At 49.2% G+C, this 21600-nt stretch overlaps 7 protein-coding genes across 7 annotated transcripts; 4 read left to right on the top strand and 3 right to left on the bottom strand.

Annotated features, from left to right (window-relative positions):
- Nucleotides 1-1985: 1985 nt before the first annotated feature.
- FSUBG_7304 (alternative oxidase mitochondrial) lies at nucleotides 1986-3160 on the bottom strand (the record flags this gene model as incomplete). The annotated part of the gene is made up of 3 exons (XM_036685596.1): nucleotides 1986-2195; nucleotides 2251-2649; nucleotides 2708-3160. 3 exons carry the CDS (start codon nucleotides 3158-3160, stop codon nucleotides 1986-1988), a joined length of 1062 nt encoding a protein of 353 aa, XP_036537172.1.
- Nucleotides 3161-5402: 2242 nt separating this feature from the next.
- Nucleotides 5403-6508, top strand: FSUBG_7305 (translation initiation factor 3 subunit J; the record flags this gene model as incomplete). Its single annotated transcript, XM_036685597.1, has 4 exons — nucleotides 5403-5421; nucleotides 5573-5673; nucleotides 5746-6440; nucleotides 6493-6508. 4 exons carry the CDS (start codon nucleotides 5403-5405, stop codon nucleotides 6506-6508), a joined length of 831 nt encoding a protein of 276 aa, XP_036537173.1.
- Nucleotides 6509-7399: 891 nt separating this feature from the next.
- FSUBG_7306 (MDM31-mitochondrial Distribution and morphology) lies at nucleotides 7400-9086 on the bottom strand (the record flags this gene model as incomplete). Its single annotated transcript, XM_036685598.1, has 2 exons — nucleotides 7400-8805; nucleotides 8855-9086. 2 exons carry the CDS (start codon nucleotides 9084-9086, stop codon nucleotides 7400-7402), a joined length of 1638 nt encoding a protein of 545 aa, XP_036537174.1.
- A 1089-nt stretch (nucleotides 9087-10175) lies between these two features.
- FSUBG_7307 (pre-rrna-processing pno1) lies at nucleotides 10176-11066 on the top strand (the record flags this gene model as incomplete). Its single annotated transcript, XM_036685599.1, has 3 exons — nucleotides 10176-10248; nucleotides 10312-10454; nucleotides 10509-11066. The coding sequence occupies 3 exons, from the start codon at nucleotides 10176-10178 to the stop codon at nucleotides 11064-11066; spliced, it is 774 nt and encodes a 257-aa protein (XP_036537175.1).
- A 2400-nt stretch (nucleotides 11067-13466) lies between these two features.
- Nucleotides 13467-14960, top strand: FSUBG_7308 (enolase; the record flags this gene model as incomplete). The annotated part of the gene is made up of 4 exons (XM_036685600.1): nucleotides 13467-13590; nucleotides 13652-13905; nucleotides 13965-14107; nucleotides 14165-14960. 4 exons carry the CDS (start codon nucleotides 13467-13469, stop codon nucleotides 14958-14960), a joined length of 1317 nt encoding a protein of 438 aa, XP_036537176.1.
- A 559-nt stretch (nucleotides 14961-15519) lies between these two features.
- On the top strand, nucleotides 15520-19306 carry FSUBG_7309 (BUB kinase; the record flags this gene model as incomplete). Its single annotated transcript, XM_036685601.1, has 3 exons — nucleotides 15520-16497; nucleotides 16602-17070; nucleotides 17121-19306. 3 exons carry the CDS (start codon nucleotides 15520-15522, stop codon nucleotides 19304-19306), a joined length of 3633 nt encoding a protein of 1210 aa, XP_036537177.1.
- A 462-nt stretch (nucleotides 19307-19768) lies between these two features.
- FSUBG_7310 (AP endonuclease 1) lies at nucleotides 19769-21242 on the bottom strand (the record flags this gene model as incomplete). Its single annotated transcript, XM_036685603.1, has 3 exons — nucleotides 19769-20175; nucleotides 20287-20857; nucleotides 20910-21242. The coding sequence occupies 3 exons, from the start codon at nucleotides 21240-21242 to the stop codon at nucleotides 19769-19771; spliced, it is 1311 nt and encodes a 436-aa protein (XP_036537178.1).
- Nucleotides 21243-21600: the final 358 nt, after the last annotated feature.

The raw sequence follows: 21600 nt of genomic DNA on the forward strand, positions 1-21600 counted from the left end.
AAAAAAAATCTTAATCATCGCGAGTTCATTGGGCCTTCATTGAATTAATTAATAAGTATCGAGGTGTCCCGTTCATCTGGATTGGCGGTTCTCGGTAAATAAGCATCAGCACTAGGTTCGCATCTTGATATCCAACTTACCACGTCAAGCAGTGGCACTTTTACGTGTGCAAAATTGAAGTGTTATCTGGGATTCTAGGACTACTCTGGTTTTTGGTCGCAAATCTCGTTCAGTACGGAGTAAATTGGCATGTCATTTCCGTGTTTTCATGCCAACAAGCTGCTGTCCTTCCTACTAACCTAGACCACTCCAAGGCTCTTTGTGTTTCCCATCATGGATATCAGTAGAGTTTTCGCTAGAGAAGACCGCCGGATTTATTAGTGAGCCTTGCACATCTTTCGCTCATTCCTCAATATTCAAACTGCCTACTGCCTAGGTTAGTGGTACTTGTGCTTCTATAGTAGGTACCTTACCTACTAAAGCAACAGAAGTCTGCCTATGAGAGAAAGTGACATGAACGACGAGGTGATTGCGGAGATTTCTCTTTCAATACTTGCTCGCAATTTGCTGATTCGATAACAAGGGCGTACCGGATATTAGTGACAGTCACATTTCAGCCCTATTCTGTTTTATATCATTCGTTGCGCTGCAGGCATAGGTTTATGAGTGTAAACGGCGTCTTCCTCGTAGACTTGTCGGTTTAAGCATTCCAGGGGAATGCTCATACATAATTTGATGGCCCTTTGACAATATTCTGCTAGCCGCAAAGAGCACATAGCTCGATCGCACGAGCTTTTAATAGCCCATCCTCTGACCTGTCCCTGGATCGTCATCCACCATGCAAGTTCTGCACTGCCTCTCGAAGAAGTGATGCTTCTAGCGTGCCTCCATGTACCTGAGGGAAACTCGGCCACACAGAATATTACTCGGACCTCTAAATCTACACGTTGGCAAACGTAACCGGGTAGAGAAGAGACCAACACAATGAAGTCGCGTTGTTTATATGAATACATGCTTCACTTGATGATTTACCACCTCATTCGTGCAAATACTGTCCAAGACACATTCGTGCCATGACAGAATGCGTATATCCCACTTACACCGCCCCCAGCCTTACACGCGGCCCACGATCCGACCCCACAATCCAAGGCTGTGCTCTCTTTCTCCTCGCGTCAGAGGTAGAGGATGGTTTGCGTGCTGACGGGAGCAAGTCGGTAAGCATTGATACAGTCGTGACATCAGTTTCAGCTTATCACGCAGACCCCTGCCTTGCTCGGTGACAGCCGACTCTTCCTTTGCGTTTGAGGATCCTCGCAAGGCAGATTTCGACTTTTTTGCTGACGCGGTCCGGACCGGAGAAAAAGAAGCTTATTAACTACCTAAGGCAACTTACCTTGCACTAAAATAGGTCAACGCGAACTGAGGTGGTTCCCACCTTGCCCGAAAAGGCAGGAAGCTCGACATGCGAAATTGAGGTGACAGTTCCTGAAAGTGATGTGGTTATTCTTTAGGTTGTTCTTACGTATTGCCAGGTCCCTACTACTAAATAAAGGTTGCTCACTGAGTCATGATTGTATGTGTATGCCGTTTGTGAGTAAGCATTGTTTTCGAGACCATTCTGGCGGCACGAACTTCACATGCACTAGAGGGTTTGTGGTTGAATTAATCGAACCGTCTTACCACTGGAATATGGTTTCTTCTTCTTCTTTTATCTGACTAAAACAATGCTTCCAAGATCATCAAGAGTAGGGATTCCATAACATAACGCCATCAAATGCAGATTTGTGTTTAATTGACCAGGCAAATTCCTTCCAAAGTTGAACTCCTGTTTCCCAGTGGTATCATGTGCAAATAAGCAAGAACTACAATGCTCGATCCAAGAATTTCCGGTAATGTCGAGTAAATGAGACAAGATAATCCGTACGAGCTCGTCTGATGCCACGAGGCTTTGTTCGGCTAATGTTGGTGATCGCTTTGTGACAACCCTAGATGACTTCGACGCGGTCGTAGCCGGTGGGCTTCAGTGCGGGCTTGGGTGGCTCACGATCTTTATATTCGCTGACGAATGGGTTGGGGTCCTCCGTTTGGTTGAGGTTACCAAGTGTGTGGTTTACTCCTCGGTGAGTGGCCTCGTCAGCCCTGATGTAGAGGATCAAGTCCTTCATCGTACGGTGTTCTTTTGGCATCTTCCAGTACTAGAGAAGTATCAATATTGAATATTTTGTTATACGAGTATCGATAAGTACTCACCTGGATAGCAATGTCGGGTATCTGGAAACTGGGGTCACTCCACTTGGGTAAGTTGCCATCTTCGATCTCCTTGATGCAACGAGTATAGGTGTGAACAGCCTCTTCTTCAAGGTAACCGACAAACCTGTGGACAATCTTGGGCGAGATCAGATAGGACACAAACAGACTGTTGAAGAAGACTCCCTGAGCACCGATGATCATCATCTTCATGAACCAACCAGGCTCGCACATCTTCATAAAAGTCAAGAGATGCATTCTTTCGTTGTAGCTCTCCTCGAGGAGTGTTTCGATCCAGCCATTATCTCGTTTCATGCGTCGAAGGCTGCCGAGATGGCGCAACATGCCCCCAACCATGCCGGGAACTCCCGCCACGCTCTCGAGGAAGATGAATCGAATCAGCTTTGTCTTTGTCAGTCTATTCTTTCGTGACATGTTTCACAGGTGGGTTGAGTCTTACCCATTGAGCCTCGGTGAGTGGCTTCTGAGCCTCGATGGCTATAGTCGGCTTGGTCTTGTCGGATTTCTGATCACGATCCATACCTGTAGCCTTGTCCATGCAATATCTGGCAAAGCGGACAATTTTCCAGGCTGTATAGTCACCGACTGTCCTGGGAGGTCGATGAGCGGGTTCGACCGCCAACATTTCATCATATGTGTAGCCTTCGTGTGGCCAGGCTGGCTTGGTCGTCTGGATATGTGGTGTCTCTTTGACCGGAAAGAAGTCACGAAGTTGGTGCGTTGGTGTCGATGAGAAGAGCCGGTGTTGCTGGGAAACGGTACAACCGGCTCGAAGAGCTATAGGTGCTCTCACCAGAGACGGAGAAGAAGATATTGTTCGAGCAAGACCAAGTGCTGCAGCTTTTGCTGCCTGCCGTGAAGCTTGGCTGTGCTGAATTTGGAATGACAACATTGGGGCGAGCAAGAGTTATGGCGTCTTTGGTATACGGTATACTTATTGCAAGTATCTGCCTCAGCTTGTCATTGATCGAGTTGATTATTTGGTACGAAGATAGTATGATGAAGGTTCTGCCTCAGGAGGTCCAACTGAACCTTTATATATATTCCAAAGATAAGCCTACAGAGAGGCCTGTCTGCGTGTCAGACGCCATCCCCAGCATACCCCAGGGGTCCAATTGAGAACGAGAAAAGTCTGGTTTCTGTATCAGCAAGATGTCCAAACGCCGTTCTAATTCGGCGTGAGATTGCTGACAAGAGACGTTACCAAGGGGAATTGCACGAAGACAGACCGGGACCAGTACTCAAGGTGAGCGGCATCTGCGGCACACCGTGGCCGCCGCTAACTATAACCGGGGCCAACTGCCAAAGTCTAACCCAGCCAGGCTGTTGAAGTTCTGTTCAGACGAGTAACCGTACCGAAGTCCTTGTCAGTTACGATGTCCGCAGGGGCCCAAGCATTCGGGACAGTCAGTGGAAGCGCTAGAAAGACCTTCCCGAAGACCTAAATCGGGAACCTGACAAAGATCCGTCATAGGTTGGTAGCGGCTCAAAAGTTTCGCCGCCAAGTGAGTGAGGTTCGTCGGGAGGACTCGGGCGTTGACTACTTACACAGCACTTGCAGCGGAGATCATGAATCCTGGCTTAGGAATCACTCGCAATCTGACATCAAGAGGCTGATGGCACGTGCTATAAACGGTCCTATTATTTTGACTACTTTGGAAACTTGCTCACTACCTAAGGTAATCTAGGGGCATTTTTTAAACGCCGGTCTGATGCGGATCCAGCAGCTGGTATCGGGATTTCTCGATACCAACACTAGGTATACAGTGGTCATCAAACTCACGGGGGAATTTTCGGGATGCTGATAGTTATCCATTGGGTGAACCAAAGGCCCTGTGGTCAGCTGCTTGTGTGAATCCTCGTATACCCGGAGATGCGAAGATTTTGACTTACATGGATACATCGTGGTCTAGTCCCAGTGATGCTCGACAAATTCTCCCTTGTTAATAATGATGAAGCTTGACATATCATGTGGAGGGTACAACACCTGATATGTCTCAGTTTGAACTTGTGTACTGATCCATGTGCGATGAGCACATTTAATCTGTGAGGTAAATGTAAGAGACTTGGTTATTGTTGCCAAGGCCAATGTATATATCCCGTATTATCGAACCACGCAAAAGAATGTGTGGCCAGGGGCGGATTACACCATGTTTCTCATCATTATATCCTTACTCAGCCTAGATAAGATATTTAATACTTAAAATGCATGATATCTGTGCAAATCATAGTGCATAAAGGTAAGGAACCTCATGGAGTATATTACTATAAAAGAGCTACGCAGAACGGCTGTTAGTGGTACCGGGTAAGTTATGATGAAGGTCTACTACAACAGAACACCGAGACATTGTCACCTCCGCGATGGCATATAACATCAGAGATATCAAGGTAGTGACACATACCTCTAATGTTTCGAGAAATAGTAGGTGAGAAAGGTATTACAGTGTTGTAGAGAAAATAGCATGGCTTCGGGGCTGGGACTTAGCCCCTCTTCCTCACTACCTCTGTAGAACTGGATGAAGTAAGTGCGATTGTAGGTAATTTCAGAGTTTACAATATTAAAAGTACTAACCAATAAGAATACCTAGCGTAGAGAGACCTAGTCGTAGATTATGCCGTCATTTGGAGGGATATGATTGTTATACTAAAGTCTGACTTGTTCCTGTTGAAATGAATTTAGAGTGTAGCAATTCTTTTTTTTTATCGGCCAAAACCTTCACACTAAAAAATTGCCCCTCCTTTTAGATCGACAACCCCTCCATCCCACTTTAAATACGCTGGTTGGGAGTAAAGGCTTTCTGCCTGAAAAGCAAATACTGTAGTTTTTATAGATCTGTGAAAAGTATATGTTAGACAGAAGCGTTTCTCGTAGCGTACATACTTATATAAACACCAGGATATTGGATTAAATCCGGTCCCTTTCGTGTTTTCCGTTTACGCTCCCTTGCTTTGTTCCTTGTTTTCAAGATCCGTCTTCGACCCGTTTTGTACCGCAGCATCAAACACCCACCCACACTCGCACAACTCACACAAAACTTACCCTTCACACATCCTCGCACCCCAGAAATCCACCCTACTTCAACTCTGTCAACCACCAAACGCGATACCGTATTATACTGCCAGGAACAGACATCATGCCTCCTAAGAAGTGGGGTACGTATAAACACCTTCCAAACAGCAGTCTGGAACCCATAGACCACTGTGACGTCTCAAGCAAAATGGACTTTTGCGGGGTCGTTGGGTTTGATGCTTGCACGGCAAGCGACGCCCTTAAAGACCATAAATAGCTAACAAACTCATTCAGACGACGAAGAGAGCGACGACAGCAGCTCCTCCGGCTCCCCCGTTGTCGGTACCGGTGCCGCTTCTCGACGCAAGTTTGACGACGAAGAGGACGATGGCGACGTAAGTATTGCGCCGAAACCTGGTAGGTGTCGTTGACCCTCGAATCGCTGACACCTTTCTGCCCATCAACAGGTTCTAGATTCATGGGACGCAGATGACGACTCCGAGGCCGAGCGTGAGAAGGAGCGTAAGGCTGCCGAGGCCAAGCAGAAGGCTGCAGCAGCCGCTGCCGCAGCCAAGAAGCCTAAAGGCCAGCGAATTGCTGAACACCAGGCCGAGCGTGCCCAACAGAGAGCCGGTGCCGCCAATGTTGAGGAATATGAAGAGACAGAGGCTGAGAAGCGCGAGCGACTCCGACGTACCGAACAGGAAGCCGATCTCGCACACGCCGCTGACATGTTTGGAGATATTGGTATCAGCGCCGGCCGTGCCAAGTCCCGTCCTGCTACTGTCGTCGTCGACTCCAATGACCCAACCAAGACCATCGACATTTCCAAACTGCCTCTCTTCCAGCCCAAGACTAAGGCTCAGTTCGAGACTCTTCGCACCACTCTTACTCCTATCATCTCAGCCAACTCGAAGAATGCCCACTACAGCCTGTTTCTCCAGGATTTCACAAAGGCCCTTGCTAAGGATATGCCCAGCGAACAGATCAAGAAGCTGGCCAGTACGATGACTGCTCTGGGCAACGAGAAGATGCGAGAGGAGAAGGCTGCTGATAAAGGAGGCAAGAAGACAAAGGCAGCTAAAACGAAGACGTCGCTGGTTACTGGTCGCGCTAACGCCGCCGACACCACGACTTATGAGGATGCTGATGATTTTGGAGAGTTAGTGCCCCCTCGAAACAGGCGCCGAGACACTGTACTGACTTTTCCCCAGTGATGACTTTATGTGAAGCGTTTTTAAACAATACAGCAACGGTAGCTTTCGTCCAGATGCTAAACCGCAGCTTCCCATTTCAACTCATACCTATCTGCCCCCTATCCATCGAGTCGACTGTCCGCCGAGCTGGGCGACTCAAGACATGCCGTTGACGCAAAAAAAAAAAACATTTTGTGGTTTCAAGATACAGCCATGAAGGCTTCTTGGGTGCTCGGACATAAGAAGGGCAGCAGAGAGAGAGGGTGGTGGATCGGAGAGGGATGTGCCCTAGACTCAAAAGATGATGAATACATGGAAGAGTAGAGGGCGTCAAGGATCATACATGGGAACGATGCAGAACCAGCTTCATAGAGCATATCTCGTGCTCTTAAACATACTCTTCATACGGGCTTAGTATATGGAATTGCTTTTGACGATCAGACGCCATGGGCATCTGAGGCATATGTTGATTAGTGTCTCATTTCAGAACTCGTTAGATAAAAACTAGATGGCACTTTGCAATACACTGGAAGAAATGGAACACTGTTGAATCTGGTCTGCATAGCTCATAGATCATGTTCGTTCGTATACCGGAGGCAATTAAGCTATTTCATGTGATGAAGGCTGCCACTACGGCAAGGATATCTCATCAGCTGACGCCCATCGTGTTGCTCCCATAAGCGATCAAGCAGTAGAGTAACATCACGGACGAGTCCTCATCGTTCATATATAGAATTCCACCAACGCCAGTCACCATCAGCCGTATCACAAACTTTCCAATCTTTAACGCCTTTGTCGCCTTTCCTTTACACGAGTCATTGCTCTTACACAACGCCGATAAAATATACAAAGTCGCACACGTATCGTCATTCGAACACCATGCTCTGTTTATACTCGAGCAGAGCAGGAGCCCGTGGCAGGGAACTCACACCACATTGCCCGCCATTCCCATAAAGAGGGCATGGACCGCAAGCGACAAGGTCCAGAAGCCAACCTTTTTGAACCGCCGAACACGGCTCTGTTGGTTTTCGACGTCATTCGCAAATGCATCATATGTCTCCGCTGACATATCGTTCATTAGACCACAGTCAAAGATCGACCAGCTACCATCGAAGTCGCTGGCTCGTTTCACGATACGGCAATTGATTGGTATATATGTCTTCTTCGCGTTGATATAAGCAACGATAGGACGAACCAGTGCCTGATTGACGTATGACATATCCTTGGTGAAGAGAGGGACTGCAGCTTTGACATCGTTCATGGAGATCCGGAGATCCATGATGAGGTAGCGACGCTCATCCTCACTTGTCTGTGGCTCGGCGGCTGGCTCTTCGCCGTGGATATCTCCAGCTGAGTCTGAAAGGTGCCCTGATGTAAGAAGAGCAGGGCCTTGCTCTTGGATGTTGCGCATGAAGCGATGCCTATTTGTGTCGACGATTTCTTCAAGCTGATCGTAGAAGTCGGCCATGACCTTGGTGATGCTCTCGTCGGTGTCAGCGGGAAACATGACATCAGCAACAATATCAACATTCCCTTCGTATATCCAGCCAAAAGGCCCCTCAACACCGCGGTTGAGATGATCTATCTTCAAACCATCAATTCGGAGCCGACTGAACTTTTTCCACGCCTTGGGATCACCAAAACCGACCGAAGCTTCTGGGTCGCCGTTACCACTGGGTACGACGCCGTGGCTTTGTCGGGGATGGATCGTAAACAGAGAACCGTCGTAAGACCCTGACATGTGGTTGGCTGAAAGGAAATCATAAAATAGCCACTGCTTGCGAAGCTGGGGCAGCTCGCAAGAGAAGATGCTGATAGAGAATGGCCGGAACCCGCCCGGTTGATGAACAGTGAGTAATAGGTCCTCCATCTTGAACTTTTCGATCTCAAAATCTCCTGGCTGGTGCTTGTGACGATATGACAGAGGATCGACCTCCTCGGCTGGCCATGTCACTGAAGTTCGGTCAATGACACCGCGAACACCCTTGATTTCAACATCTTTCAGCAATCCCTTGCCATTCCACCAGTTCAGGAATGACAACGTGACATTGACTGTTGAAAGGGTGACGTCAAATTGAGTGTAGTTTCCATCGTCCTCAGTTTCAGACGTTCCCACGACATCTGCTTTGCGGCCAGCAGCAGCCTCGGCGGCAGCATCTGATGAGCCTTTGCTTACGGATGAGACGTTGCCTTGGCCAGGTCGTCGGGACACAAAAACGTTGCGGAAAGAGATAACATTATCACGCCACTTGGGAACAATAGCAGACTCAAAAACAACGGTAACGCCAGCAGACTGCGTCAAATAGTCACCTACCCATTGCGCGAGTGTTTCTGGTGTACGTTAGCATGTAGACCCTTCGTGCGAAACACACTACCATACCTTGAGCAACAACAGTGTTGATTGACAAAATGATCAGGGAGAAGAATGTGGTTGTTCCGACGATAATCCAAGCGAGGTGGCCGAAAAGAAACCATGAAACAAAAGCACCCCATTCGTCAATATTCCACGGTCTCATACTTCTAATCGACACCCATTTTAGACGAACCTTGAGTCGCTGCCAAAAGCCGTTGGCGGCCTCGAGCAGTTCCTCTTTGGTTGGCCGATGGGGCATTCTCGGCAGGTGTAGATAGGACATGTAAGAGACTGGCTCGGAATCCGACCCTGTAGGGTCTTGTTTCCCGGGTTGACTGAGAGCATCTTTGCTTGTTTCGTTCAATGTCGAAGCCTTGACCCTTTTCAGATCTTCTGTTGTTTTAGCTGGTGTGGGGGAAACACCTGTGATATCCTTGCCGCAAGAGCATTTTGATCCATTACTTTGACCACTACCACTACCACCACCACCACCACTGTACAATCGTTGCTGTTGCCATGGCTTCGATGACCAATATGACCAGTGGGATATTTTACGAGTTGACGTATGCGTTATAAGAGGAATTATTCGCTCGGAAACAGATTTTCGAGGTTGAATTGTATGGCGCAATGAAGAGGCTGGCGTGACAGGCAATAACCCATTGTCTGGGATTGGATCAAAAGTCTGACATTTTTGGTGGGAATGAATAAATCGAGTGTTTGAAAGCACGATTGTTGTCGGTAAGAATGACAATTTCCGACTGATTTCTGCAAGAGGACGTATGGTGACCGAAGAGACTGTTGCTGGAGAAGAATTGAAGCAGATACCAAAGCAACGCCCGATCAGAGAAGAGGGGATACCCTTGGCCATCATTCCAGCATCATGGTGCCTAACTGCAAAACAAGACGACACCGAGAGCGTAAATAGGGCGAAGTCGGGGCCAAAAACGGACTTTGTTGTTGTAGTTTCTAGGAAAAAAGCAAGATTACTCTTACGGAGGAGGAGTTTGTCGGAGTTAATGAACGACAGATTCCGTCACTGCAAATGCTATCCAAAGCTGCACTTCCATGGTTCTGGTTGGAAAAGTCACTCCATGACGCGCCTGGCTACTGAAGGCAGAAAACCAATCGATAAGCTACGATAAGCCACACAAATTTTTGATCAGTTTGCTCGAAAGTCACCAACGCCCCCCACCGAACCAACCTTTGATACCCTTGGAAGTGTGTGAATTTGACTTGGACGAATTTTCTGCGACCAAAGTTTTAACATAATATACTTGCCCCGAGAACAGCCCTAGAACCCCATTGCAAGAGATTATCGCAAAGCAAAGCCATTCGTTCATTATTCACGATGCCTGCACCGACCGCTCTGAAGACTGCACAGGATGCCCCGCCCGCTGTGGACGTTCCGCTCCCAGTTGAAGGTATGAAAAGAAGAAAAATCTGAAACAAGAGAATCGTGGAAACAGAATCTGATTTTGGTTCAGAGAACGATGAGGAGTTCCTTTTAGATGCGCCTGACGCTCTCCCTACCGACGCGAATGTTCTCGTGCCTGTGGAGGAGAGCAACGAGAATGGAATGGCTATCGATGAGGAAGGACGGCCTCGATTTGCGCCTGCCAGAGATATTGTGAGACTCCCACACCATCATGCAGAGTTTCAATGACCCTAATAACGTTGATAGGACCCAGTTACCCGTGTGGAAACTCGCAAGATCCCTATTCCTCCTCACCGAATGACACCTTTGAAACAGTCATGGACTTCTATCTACCCTCCTCTGGTCGAGCACCTCAAGCTACAATGTCGAATGAACATCAAGCGAAAGACAGTCGAGCTGCGATCATCGAAGCATACCACTGACACTGGGGCACTGCAAAAAGGAGAAGATTTCGTCAAGGCGTTTACTCTCGGGTTCGACGTGGACGATGCCATCGCACTGCTGCGACTCGACGACCTCTACATCCAAACTTTCGAGATTAAGGATGTGCGAACAATGCACGGCGACAGCCAGGCCCGTGCTATTGGAAGAATTGCTGGAAAGGATGGAAAGACCAAGTTTGCTATAGAGAACGCCAGTAGAACCCGAATCGTGCTTGCTGATTCAAAGATTCACATCCTGGGTGGATTCAAGAACATCCACCTTGCTCGGGAGTCAGTTGTGAGCCTGATTCTCGGCAAGCCGCCTGGCAAGGTATACGGCAACCTCCGAACGGTTGCGGCACGAATGAAGGAGCGGTTCTAGGGTGACGGAAGCTGGCGATGGACTTGGGTTGCTACATACGGCGTTACGGGTGGACAGCATTATGATCTTGAATTATGTGAACAAGGGTTACTCAGTTGAAAATGGGAGGCTGTCATAGCATGTCGATAACGATAAAACATTGAGATGAATCAATTTGTCGCTTCGTGGATACCCACCGATACCCACGGGCCAACAACGCATGATGATTGTTTCGGGCTAATTGTAGAGACTGCCAGATGTGATTGTAGTCAGATCATGTTTTTACGTTGCGTTAATATCGCGCTCTCCAGTATCAAACCACGCCTTCGGCCTTACAAGCATTCAAATGTCAACTTCCCACTCAGATGCGAGGGGGGTGGGATGGCTCCGGTCTCTTGTTGGCTGTAGATTCCCATAAGATGCTGATAGGCACGGACTCAGGTCACTCCATCAGCATCCATGTTTATCAGAACATATCAACTTTCATCGACCGACTCTGGAGCCTTGACCGACAATTGAGCGAAGCACAACGCGATTCTGAGAGTGTCTTATGGGAATGACATGCCCGATTAAAGTAGGAACATGGTTAAGCCTGCAAGCAGGGCGTTGTAAGAGCCGCTATTCAACTACACTAATAAATGGCCATGCCGCTATGCACCATGTTCAACATGCAGCCTTCTGGGACTGGGGAGGAATTGTCTCGTTTCTTGTTGCAACTGGTGAACCTGGCTTCCGATCAGGACGGGGATCGTCCAACCGGAAGACGCCCTCGAGCCGGCACGGCGAGTCTGGGGCAGCGATGCGGCGGACGACGGGCAACATGAGCCCGCAGTGCCGGGAATCAACGGGAGCGAAACATGAGCCTGCATCGAGCTGTATGTAATGGACTGTTGTACGTGGAGATGATGCTATGCACAGCAACATGAGAGGGTTAACGAATGTGTGTGGAGGCGCATATGGTGGACTATGCTCGTCATCACACTGATTATGATTCCTCGGTCTGTTTTCCATCCTCTGGTCTCCTCTCGGTCTTGGTGCGGCGCTGTGTCGGCGGGCGTGAAATATAGCATGCTAAGGCGGCAAAATTCCATATCACTAGTAATCACCCAATGCCAACGCCGATCTAACACACAGGGAGTAGCAATGTTTGACGTCCTTTAAATAACCCATGTAGCTTACTGGGACCCTGGCGTGTTCTCTTGTCGGTCGTTTACAGGAATCTTATTGTCAATGGATCTCGAGGTGAGCGGCGAACCATTGAGGTGGCTTTTGGCAATGTGGGATGGTTGGATCTAGGCGATTGTAACAAAGCTTCGTCGAGTCGGGTGGGACCTGAGCCCAGTCCAGGGGAGAATAGACCTGGACTTTTGGACCCCTCCTCTGGGTTGAATTGGCCAGGGTGAGATTTGTGAGATCATTTTCACCCCTCCAAGGTCAATCGGACCCCACCTTGCAGGTAATTTTTGGTGAGAGGGACATGGAAGATCGTGCAGACGGGACAGACAAGACGGGAGATGGGAGGCTACGTACATCTCATCACTTTCTCGTGTCAACCGTTGACTGGGCTGGGCCTCCCATTTGAGGAATGAGCTTTGACTTTTGGCTTTTAATGGATCGACGGATTTCCTCTGGTTTCCAGAAACCATTCATAAACACCTTGTGCTCCCCTCCTGTAGTCATCCTTTTCCCTCTCTCTCTCTCTTCCTTCTCATCTTCTTTGCATCCAATACCTCTTATCTATCCTCTTACCATCTTTCTCTTTTGCCTCTAGACAGGTCCTGCTGACTCCAATTGCATACCTACATTTCGTACATAAACACTTTACCTAAGGTGAGTCTCAATCGAGATAAAATAGTCACAGCCATTATCAATGTCCATACCCCTCCACTGCCCCTCAGCAATAGCAACCGCACACCAGCAAAGCAGAGCAACCTGAGCCTTAGAAAGCTCTTTGGGCTGGCCCCCCTCCCCCTCCAAGCCCCTCCTCCACCTTCTGTCATCCCCTCACCGATTAGAATAACCCCCACCAAAAAAATGCTATGAGCTGGTTTGATTTGGCGTGGTTTGGTATGGCTGTGATGAGCAACAACAAACCACTCTCCGTTGCTGGGCTGGCTTGGGCTGGGCAACGTTGAGGCATATTTCACCCACTCATTCATTGAGTGACTTTTCCTGGCACTGGCTGGCACTGTTATTGTCCAGTTGCCCGGCGCTCAGCTCTATCATGGCACTGGCCGTTGGAGCGCCGGCCGTTCCATCGGTCAAACCTTCCACTCCCAACCAGCTATATAATTTCTTTCACTTCTTCATCTCCCCGCCCCCTTCCTTTCCCTCTCCCTCTCCCTCTTCATCCTTCATACCTTTACCCTAAAGGCATAACAATTAACCCAACGACCCCTAGAAAACATACCGCCCGTCAACATGGCTGTCAAGAAGGTCTTCGCCCGCTCCGTCTACGACTCCCGTGGAAACCCTACCGTCGAGGTTGACGTCGTCACCGAGACTGGCCTCCACCGTGCCATCGTCCCCTCCGGTGCCTCTACCGGTTCGTCCCGACCCCCTTCGTCTATTGTCCGTATGCACTCGCTAAGTTCATGATAATCCAGGTCAGCACGAGGCTTGCGAGCTCCGAGATGGTGACAAGTCCAAGTGGGGTGGCAAGGGTGTCACCAAGGCCGTCGAGAACGTGAACACCGTCATTGCTCCCGCTCTTATCGAGAAGAACCTCGATGTCAAGGACCAGTCCGCTGTCGATGCTTTCCTTAACGAGCTCGATGGTACTCCCAACAAGACCAAGCTTGGTGCCAATGCTATTCTTGGTGTATCTCTGGCCGTCGCCAAGGCTGGTGCTGCTGAGAAGGTGAGCTTCAAACATATGAGTTTCATACTATGAATTTCTCAGTTAACCACTTATTGCAGGGCGTTCCTCTGTACGCTCACGTCTCCGACCTCGCCGGAACCAAGAAGCCTTACGTCCTCCCCGTTCCCTTCATGAACGTCCTCAACGGTGGCTCCCACGCCGGCGGTCGTCTCGCCTTCCAAGAGTTCATGATCGTTCCTACGTACGTATCTCGATACGCTCCTCTCAAGCTTCTCCTTTTTCTCTAACGCGGTTATAGTGAAGCGCCCACTTTCACCGAGGCCATGCGCCAGGGTGCTGAGGTCTACCAGGCCCTGAAGGGACTGGCCAAGAAGCGATATGGCCAATCCGCTGGCAATGTCGGTGATGAGGGAGGTGTTGCTCCCGATATCCAGACTGCCGAGGAGGCCCTCGAGCTTATCACCGATGCTATTGAGCAGGTTGGCTACACCGGCAAAATCAAGATCGCCATGGATGTCGCCTCTAGCGAGTTCTACAAGGTCGAGGAGAAGAAGTACGATCTTGACTTCAAGAACCCCGAATCCGACCCCACCAAGTGGATCACATACGAGGAGCTCGCCAACCTGTACTCCGAGCTCTGCAAGAAGTATCCCATCGTCTCCATTGAGGACCCTTTCGCTGAGGACGACTGGGAGGCCTGGAGCTACTTCTCCAAGACCCAGGACATCCAGATTGTTGGCGATGACCTGACTGTCACCAACCCTCTGCGTATCAAGAAGGCCATCGAGCTCAAGTCTTGCAACGCCCTTCTTCTCAAGGTCAACCAGATTGGTACTCTGACCGAGTCCATCCAGGCTGCCAAGGACTCTTACGCTGATGGCTGGGGCGTCATGGTCTCTCACCGATCCGGCGAGACTGAGGATGTCACCATTGCTGACATTGCTGTTGGTCTCCGTGCTGGCGAGATCAAGACCGGTGCCCCTGCCCGATCTGAGCGTCTCGCCAAGCTCAACCAAATTCTCCGAATTGAGGAGGAGCTTGGTGACCAGGCTATTTACCCTGGTGCTAACTTCCGCAAGTCTGTTAATCTGTAAAAGGGAACAGACTGAAACTTGGAACAAAAGCCTTGTGATGATAATGATGCCTTTGGGTCCTCAGCTGGGAGCGCGTGAGACCATATACCAGAACGGCAAATTGAAAGTAATAGAGGCAAAAATAGTAAAAGCAAACTGATCAATTAATGAACCTTTGATTGAAGTTCAACAAACTCATTTCCCCTCGTGCTTTGTGTATTTCCTCTAGCAGAGAATAACTCAATACTTAGACAAATTAGGTCTACTCATCTGCGTAATTTATGAGCATGGTAGTTTATGGATTAGCTACATAAATTTGGAAAATTGCCTCTTCAACGGTGCACTGTTTGATCAGACTCTTCTCCGTAACTACAGGCATTGTTCATTGATACGAGGGATGTTTGTGTTCCGATGTGGCTTGTATGTGGCTGTTTCTACAGCAACAAGTCTATTGGTGCATTATTGTCAACAATAATAATGCGACCATCCCACTTAAACGTTTGGTCTTTTAACAACAACCACACCCCTGAGAGTGTTTTACACGAAGCAAACGCCTCGCTAGAGGAGATACTAACTCACCATGTCAGCTTCAGGAGATCTGATTGACTTCGACTTGATCGAAGGACAAAAAGAAAATATTCAGTCTTTACCTGGTGGTCGTTCTGCTAAGAAGCTAGCTGAGCTCTACTCCCCATCGCCACTCCATAAGCTGTCTACGCCGACCCCCTCGGACACGCGCAATGTCAACGACTGCATTCGCGCCGAATTCGAACAAGAAGTTGAAAACATCGGCGAATCAGACGATCCTCTTGACGTTTTTGAACGTTATGTTCGATGGACCCTAGACGCCTACCCCTCAGCGCAAGCAACACCACAATCACAACTGCACACCCTTCTCGAGCGTGCAACCAAAACCTTCATTGGTTCAGCGCAGTACAAAAACGACCCTCGATACCTCAAACTCTGGGTTCACTACATCCACTTCTTCTCCGACACACCCCGCGAGACGTACATGTTCTTGTCGCGACATGGGATAGGAGAGTCGCTCGCATTATTTTATGAGGAATATGCCGCTTGGCTTGAGGGAGCGAATAGATGGGCACAAGCCGAAGAAGTGTACAAGCTGGGTATTGAGCGCGAGGCTCGACCTGTTCAGCGACTTATTCGCAAGTTCAAGGAGTTTGAGCAGCGTGTTGCCCAGCTGCCGGATGCCATGAACGAACCCTCATCCCCAGCATTACCTACTATGCGGCCAGCTCTTGCTGCTAAAGTTGATCCCTTCGCTGCTGCGCGAGCAGCAGATCCTCAAGCGGTAAGACCTTCAAGTGGTGGAGCTGGCAAACCCTCCAAGTCGAAGCTGGCAATCTTCTCTGACGCTGAAGCCCAACCTTCTGCCATGTCCTCAATGACTGCGGGCTCAAAAGGGTGGGACAGTATCGGTTCATTGGCAGACCGAAGGAAGGAGAATGCGGTGGAAGCCAAGCCCTGGGCGGGTGAGACACTGCCAGCTGGTGGCAAGAAGAGTACGGCTCCTAAGATGTCAGTATTTAGGGATCCGGTAAGTTGATGTTCTTCCTCCCGGCTTGCCCACATGTTGATGATCATAGGACTAATGTATGGTTATGGTTTTTTATGGTTCAATAGTCTCTTTCGCAAATACAGAATATCGTGGTTGTTCCATCGAAGCATCAAATTTCCGTTCATCCGCAAACTGGGAAAAAGGAGCGTGTTTTTGTTGACCTTGCTGCTATCTACCCAACTCCTGAAGAGATTGGCACGGAGCTTAGTTTCGAGGAGATTATGGCTGCTGGCCGAGGCTGGCTCGACCACTGTTGGGAGGATGAAACATTTGACGAGAACCTCGTTCCTGAGCCTGTCATGCCCCTCGAGATCGAGGAAATCAGCAAAGGAGCAGGGGAGAGGCTACTGATCCATCAAGATCCTGTGCGCAAGTTGGCCATTCACAAAGACACAGTTGAGAAGCTGGTTATCCATCAGGATTCTTCCACCAAGTTGGCAGTTCACAAGGACACTGTACAGTATGACGAGAATGGCAAGACTATCGAACAACATCGGGGGCCACGAGGCGGTAAGAAGAAGAAAATGATAGAGGTCAACGAGACCCAGATCAGTGAGTCACCATGTTCCCGGGAATCGTACAATCATCTGACTGTTGAATAGTCAAAGCAAAGCTTGACTCGCCATCCAGACCAAAGCTCAAGAAGAAGAACACCTCTGAGCCTACCATGACACTTCATACTAAGGCTGCCACTGATGATATTTATGATATTTTCAACGCACCCCTGAAACCTGCTGGACAGGAGGAAGAGGAGGAAGAGAGCGCAGATGATGACGATTATGAGAGTGATGATAATTACACTACTGATGCAGAAAGCACAGGCACCACAAGGCATATAGAGCCCGGTGAAGATGAGAACGATGAGACGTCTGATGTTAAGAGTGTTAGTGAATGGTCCGACTTTTCAACTCGAAGACACATTCCTCATATTGATGGAGAAGAGGATGGTGACGAAGGCACAAAACGAAATGAGACACAAGGATCTGATTTGATCGATACAGGTACCCCAGGACCTGGTCAGGGGTCATCTGGAGCTCTCGACAACACTGGTCCACAAATGGGAACTGGAGAAGAGCAAATTGACGATGCCGAGGAGCTTGAAACTCCAATGTTTGAAGATTTCCCTCCTACAGCTCGTACAACATTCGTTCCTATCCCACCTGAAGACTACGAGCCCCCAACTCGGCCATTTAGAGATCCGGCCGAGGTGGCCAACAATCGACTGCCCTTTATGACTCCCATCACCGAGAGGACTGAAGTGTCTCTGGATGTGACTATGGAGCGGCGTGGATACAAGACACCTTCTAAGAAGGATAATTCTCCAACTATTGACGAAGAGGACGAGGGGAGTTCGGATTCAGAACCTCTGAGCAGCCCTCTTCGAGAGATGGTCAACGATCCTATTCCAGCCCCCAAGATGTCCGCGCCCCTTGCTCCAAAATCCATTGGGCCTTTGGGCAAAGCAATCCCTCCTAAGCCTCTTGCTCCAAGGGGTCCTATTATCAAGGATGCTCAGTGTAACCCTGTGGATGAGTCAGTTCGTTCTGAGATCATCTCTAGGATGCTGCCCCCATTGAGCTCGTATTCTGGCTTCCATGACCATCGACATGAGAAATATGAACGAGGGGCTGAGATCCGCAAGTTTGCCAAGGCCCTGGCTAAGGCAAACAAGTCAGGCGATAATAAAACGGGACCTGTCACTGCTCCTGTAGTGGTCGAGTTCCCTGGCACTCCTTCAATCTATACAATCAAGAAAGAGCTTGGTGCTGGGGCATTCGCACCTGTTTATCTTGTTGAGAACTCAGCTCCAGAAGCTGATGAGAACGATGAAAACGCAATACCAACCATGGGCAAGGGTGCTTTCGCAGTTAGCCATCGCAGTGACATCGAGGCTTTAAAGATGGAGAACCCACCTACACCATGGGAGTTTCATATGATGCGTCTGGCTCACACTCGCTTGGGCCCTCAGCATCGTGCTTCTGCCTCCTTGTCTTATGCGCATGAGATGCACCTCTTCCAAGATGAAGCGTTTCTTTTCTTGCCTTACCATCCCCATGGCACCCTTTTAGATGTCGTCAACTTCTTCCGAGCTGAACCTTCTGCCGTCATGGATGAGCAGCTGGCAATGTTTTTTACTATCGAGCTTCTGCGAACCGTTGAGGCTCTTCACTCCAAGAGTATTCTGCACGGAGATCTCAAAGCTGACAATTGCCTGCTACGTTTGGACGCACTATCCGATGACGAGACCCTAACAGCTCAGTGGAAGGCTGATGGGAGTGGTGGGTGGTCGTCGCGAGGAGTTGTACTTATTGATTTTGGTCGCGGTATTGACATGCGCGCCTTTGTACCCGAAGTTGAGTTCATTGCCGACTGGAAAACCAGCGCTCAAGACTGCGCCGAGATGCGAGAGGGCCGCCCATGGACATGGCAGATTGACTACCACGGCCTCGCCGGCACAATCCACACGCTCCTCTTTGGCAAGTACATCGAGACTGTACGATGTGACCAAGGTGGACTCGGCAAGTCTGGTCGACGTTATAAGATCCGTGAGAGCCTCAAGCGATACTGGCAGACTGAACTCTGGTCCGACTGTTTCGAGCTTCTACTGAACCCTGGAGCTGCTGCAGCCGCCGGGGGCGAGGATGGTGGCAAGATGCCTGTGCTTAAGTCGATGAGGAATGTCAGGGGGAGGATGGAAACCTGGCTGGGGGCCAACTGTGAGAGAGGTGTTGGACTCAAGAGTGTCATGGGCAAGCTTGAAGCTACTTTTGGCAAGAATCGCAAGTAGAAGTGACTAATGGGTGGTGTTATCGTTCTTCGAGGCCTGGCGTTGGACATTGGTAGAGAGAGGGGGCGTTGGTTGCCTGAGCATTTTCTACATGTGTCGGTTCTTGCTCATTGGAAGATAAATGGTCGTGAGCAGTTATACCCCTTTGGAAAGTATCATAGATCTGGATGAGCCTTGCGATGGAAATACTGATCGGTTTATGTCTGCGTTCATGAGAAGTTGCTCGTCATTTGTCACTTGGTGAATCTTTTCGCATGCAGTGAGTGACCGCTATAGCTAACCAGGAAACCTACTTATCTCAAGCAAGCTTCAGGCCAGATAACGGGCGATGACTGCCATAGCCATGTGCAGTATTAAAGAGACGATCGTATGATACTTACTATATTACACCCAACTGTTGGCTCCTAATCCTCTTCATGAGCCAGACTCGCTACACATGCTCTAGTAACCAATTGAAGTCATCTACTCGCTCTCGTCATCAGAATCATCCTTCTTCTTCCGTTTCCCGCCCTTCTTAGTCCCCTTCTTGGCATCCTTGGCCATTTTACGATCAACCTGATCCTGTATCTTGTTCCGTTCTGACTCCCCCTGGGCCTGCAACTCTTTTTCAAGGCCCTTGAACTCTTCAGTCTCCGCATCCATGCCCACAAGTCGCTCCAAGAGCTTGATCTCGTTAGCCCAGACCTTCTTGTCCTCGACAGATTTCCCGTCAGCGCCCAGCCGATCAATGGGCGTCTCGAGTACCATAGGCATACCCGCGAATGGGGCATGGTTCATGATGCAGTGAAAGGCGCGAAGGCCGAGAAAGCCTGTGCCGATGTTGGCGTGGAGATCTCTGTTGGAATTGAAGGGGGCTTTGCTGTCGTTCACTAAAAGATGTCAGCTTCTGCAGAAAGGAAGGATGTAGATCGAATACTTGCAGTGGAAGGCCTTGAGATATTTGTGACCAACAATGTCGTTGAAAGAGTTGACAGTCTTACTGAATGCCTCTGGTGTTCTCAGGTCATAGCCAGCTGCAAAGGCATGGCAGGTGTCAATGCAGACACCAACTCTAGATTTATCCTCAACCAGGGCAATGATGTCCCTCAAATCCTCCCAGGTTGATCCAATGACATTTCCACTGCCAGCCATGTTTTCCAGGACCGTGATCACCGTCTTGGTAGCCCTGTGTGACTTGTTAAGCTGCGCGGCAATACGTGCAATGGCTGCTGGCCTAGCATCTCCGCCGGTTGATCCAGGATGGAAGTTGTACAAGCGGATTCCCAGCTGCTCGCAACGTTCTAGGTCATCTAGAAAGGATTTATATGCTTGGTCCGCCTTCTCCTCATCAGCCTGCGCTAGATTGACGAGATACGAGCCGTGGGGAAGGGCATGTTCGCCTGCGCTGTAACTGTGTTCTTTGCACATTGAGATGAATTGGTTCTTAGCTTCATGGTCAAGAGGCGGGTTCGTCCATTTTCTTTGTGACTTGAGGAAAAGTGCGAAAGCGTTTGCGCCGATATGGACAGCGTTTGTGACGGAATTCTGTACTCCTGGAGGGAAACGTTTAGCCTAGATACAACCAAGGAAATAAAGTATAAGGCTAACCTCCTGCGGCACTGACGTGAGCGCCAATGTTCATGGCAGGTTTGAGTGATGATGCGTCCGTTCTATCTGCCAAGGGTATCGCATCTTCGTCCTTTGCCTTCGTTTTGCGCTTCTTGGTCGTCTTCGCCGTTAGAGCTCGGGAGGCTATCTCAGGTTCGGGCGAGGCTTTCCGCTTCGTTACTGTCTTTACAGATGCAGCCTTTGCAGTTGCGGTCTTTGTAACTGCACCTTTAGTCTTCTGAATGACCTTAGTCGCAGCCGCTACAGCCTTAGTCACCTGGGGCATCTCGTCACCAGGGTCCTCGTTGTAGCTAACTGCCTGCTTTTTGCGCAGAGACGTACGAGCCATTGCCGGTGAAAATGAATCCTATACAGAATAGCCGGCTTACCAATTACGCCGGAAACGTTTTGGGGGTCTTGATAGATACCCAGCTCAGGTAGTTTGGTGGATGAATTAGAGTGGAGGTCAATTCTTAGGAGCGACCGACACTGCATGACGCGATTCTCGTGATCCGTCTTTCTCTTCGATGCGCGCAGTCACGTGCCTGTGTAGTAGATATGCAGAACCTGGTCAACCTCCCGTGGAAAGAAACATTAATACGTGGTACATGCATGCAATCAGTGAATGAGAGTAAATTTACTGGATAGGTACGATAGTACGATAGAAGCTTCGAAAATACATAAAGAACAAAAAAAAAGACATGCGG

Source organism: Fusarium subglutinans, assembly GCF_013396075.1.
Source record: "Fusarium subglutinans strain NRRL 66333 chromosome Unknown NRRL66333_c0000092, whole genome shotgun sequence".
Classification (NCBI taxonomy): Eukaryota; Fungi; Ascomycota; class Sordariomycetes; order Hypocreales; family Nectriaceae; genus Fusarium; species Fusarium subglutinans.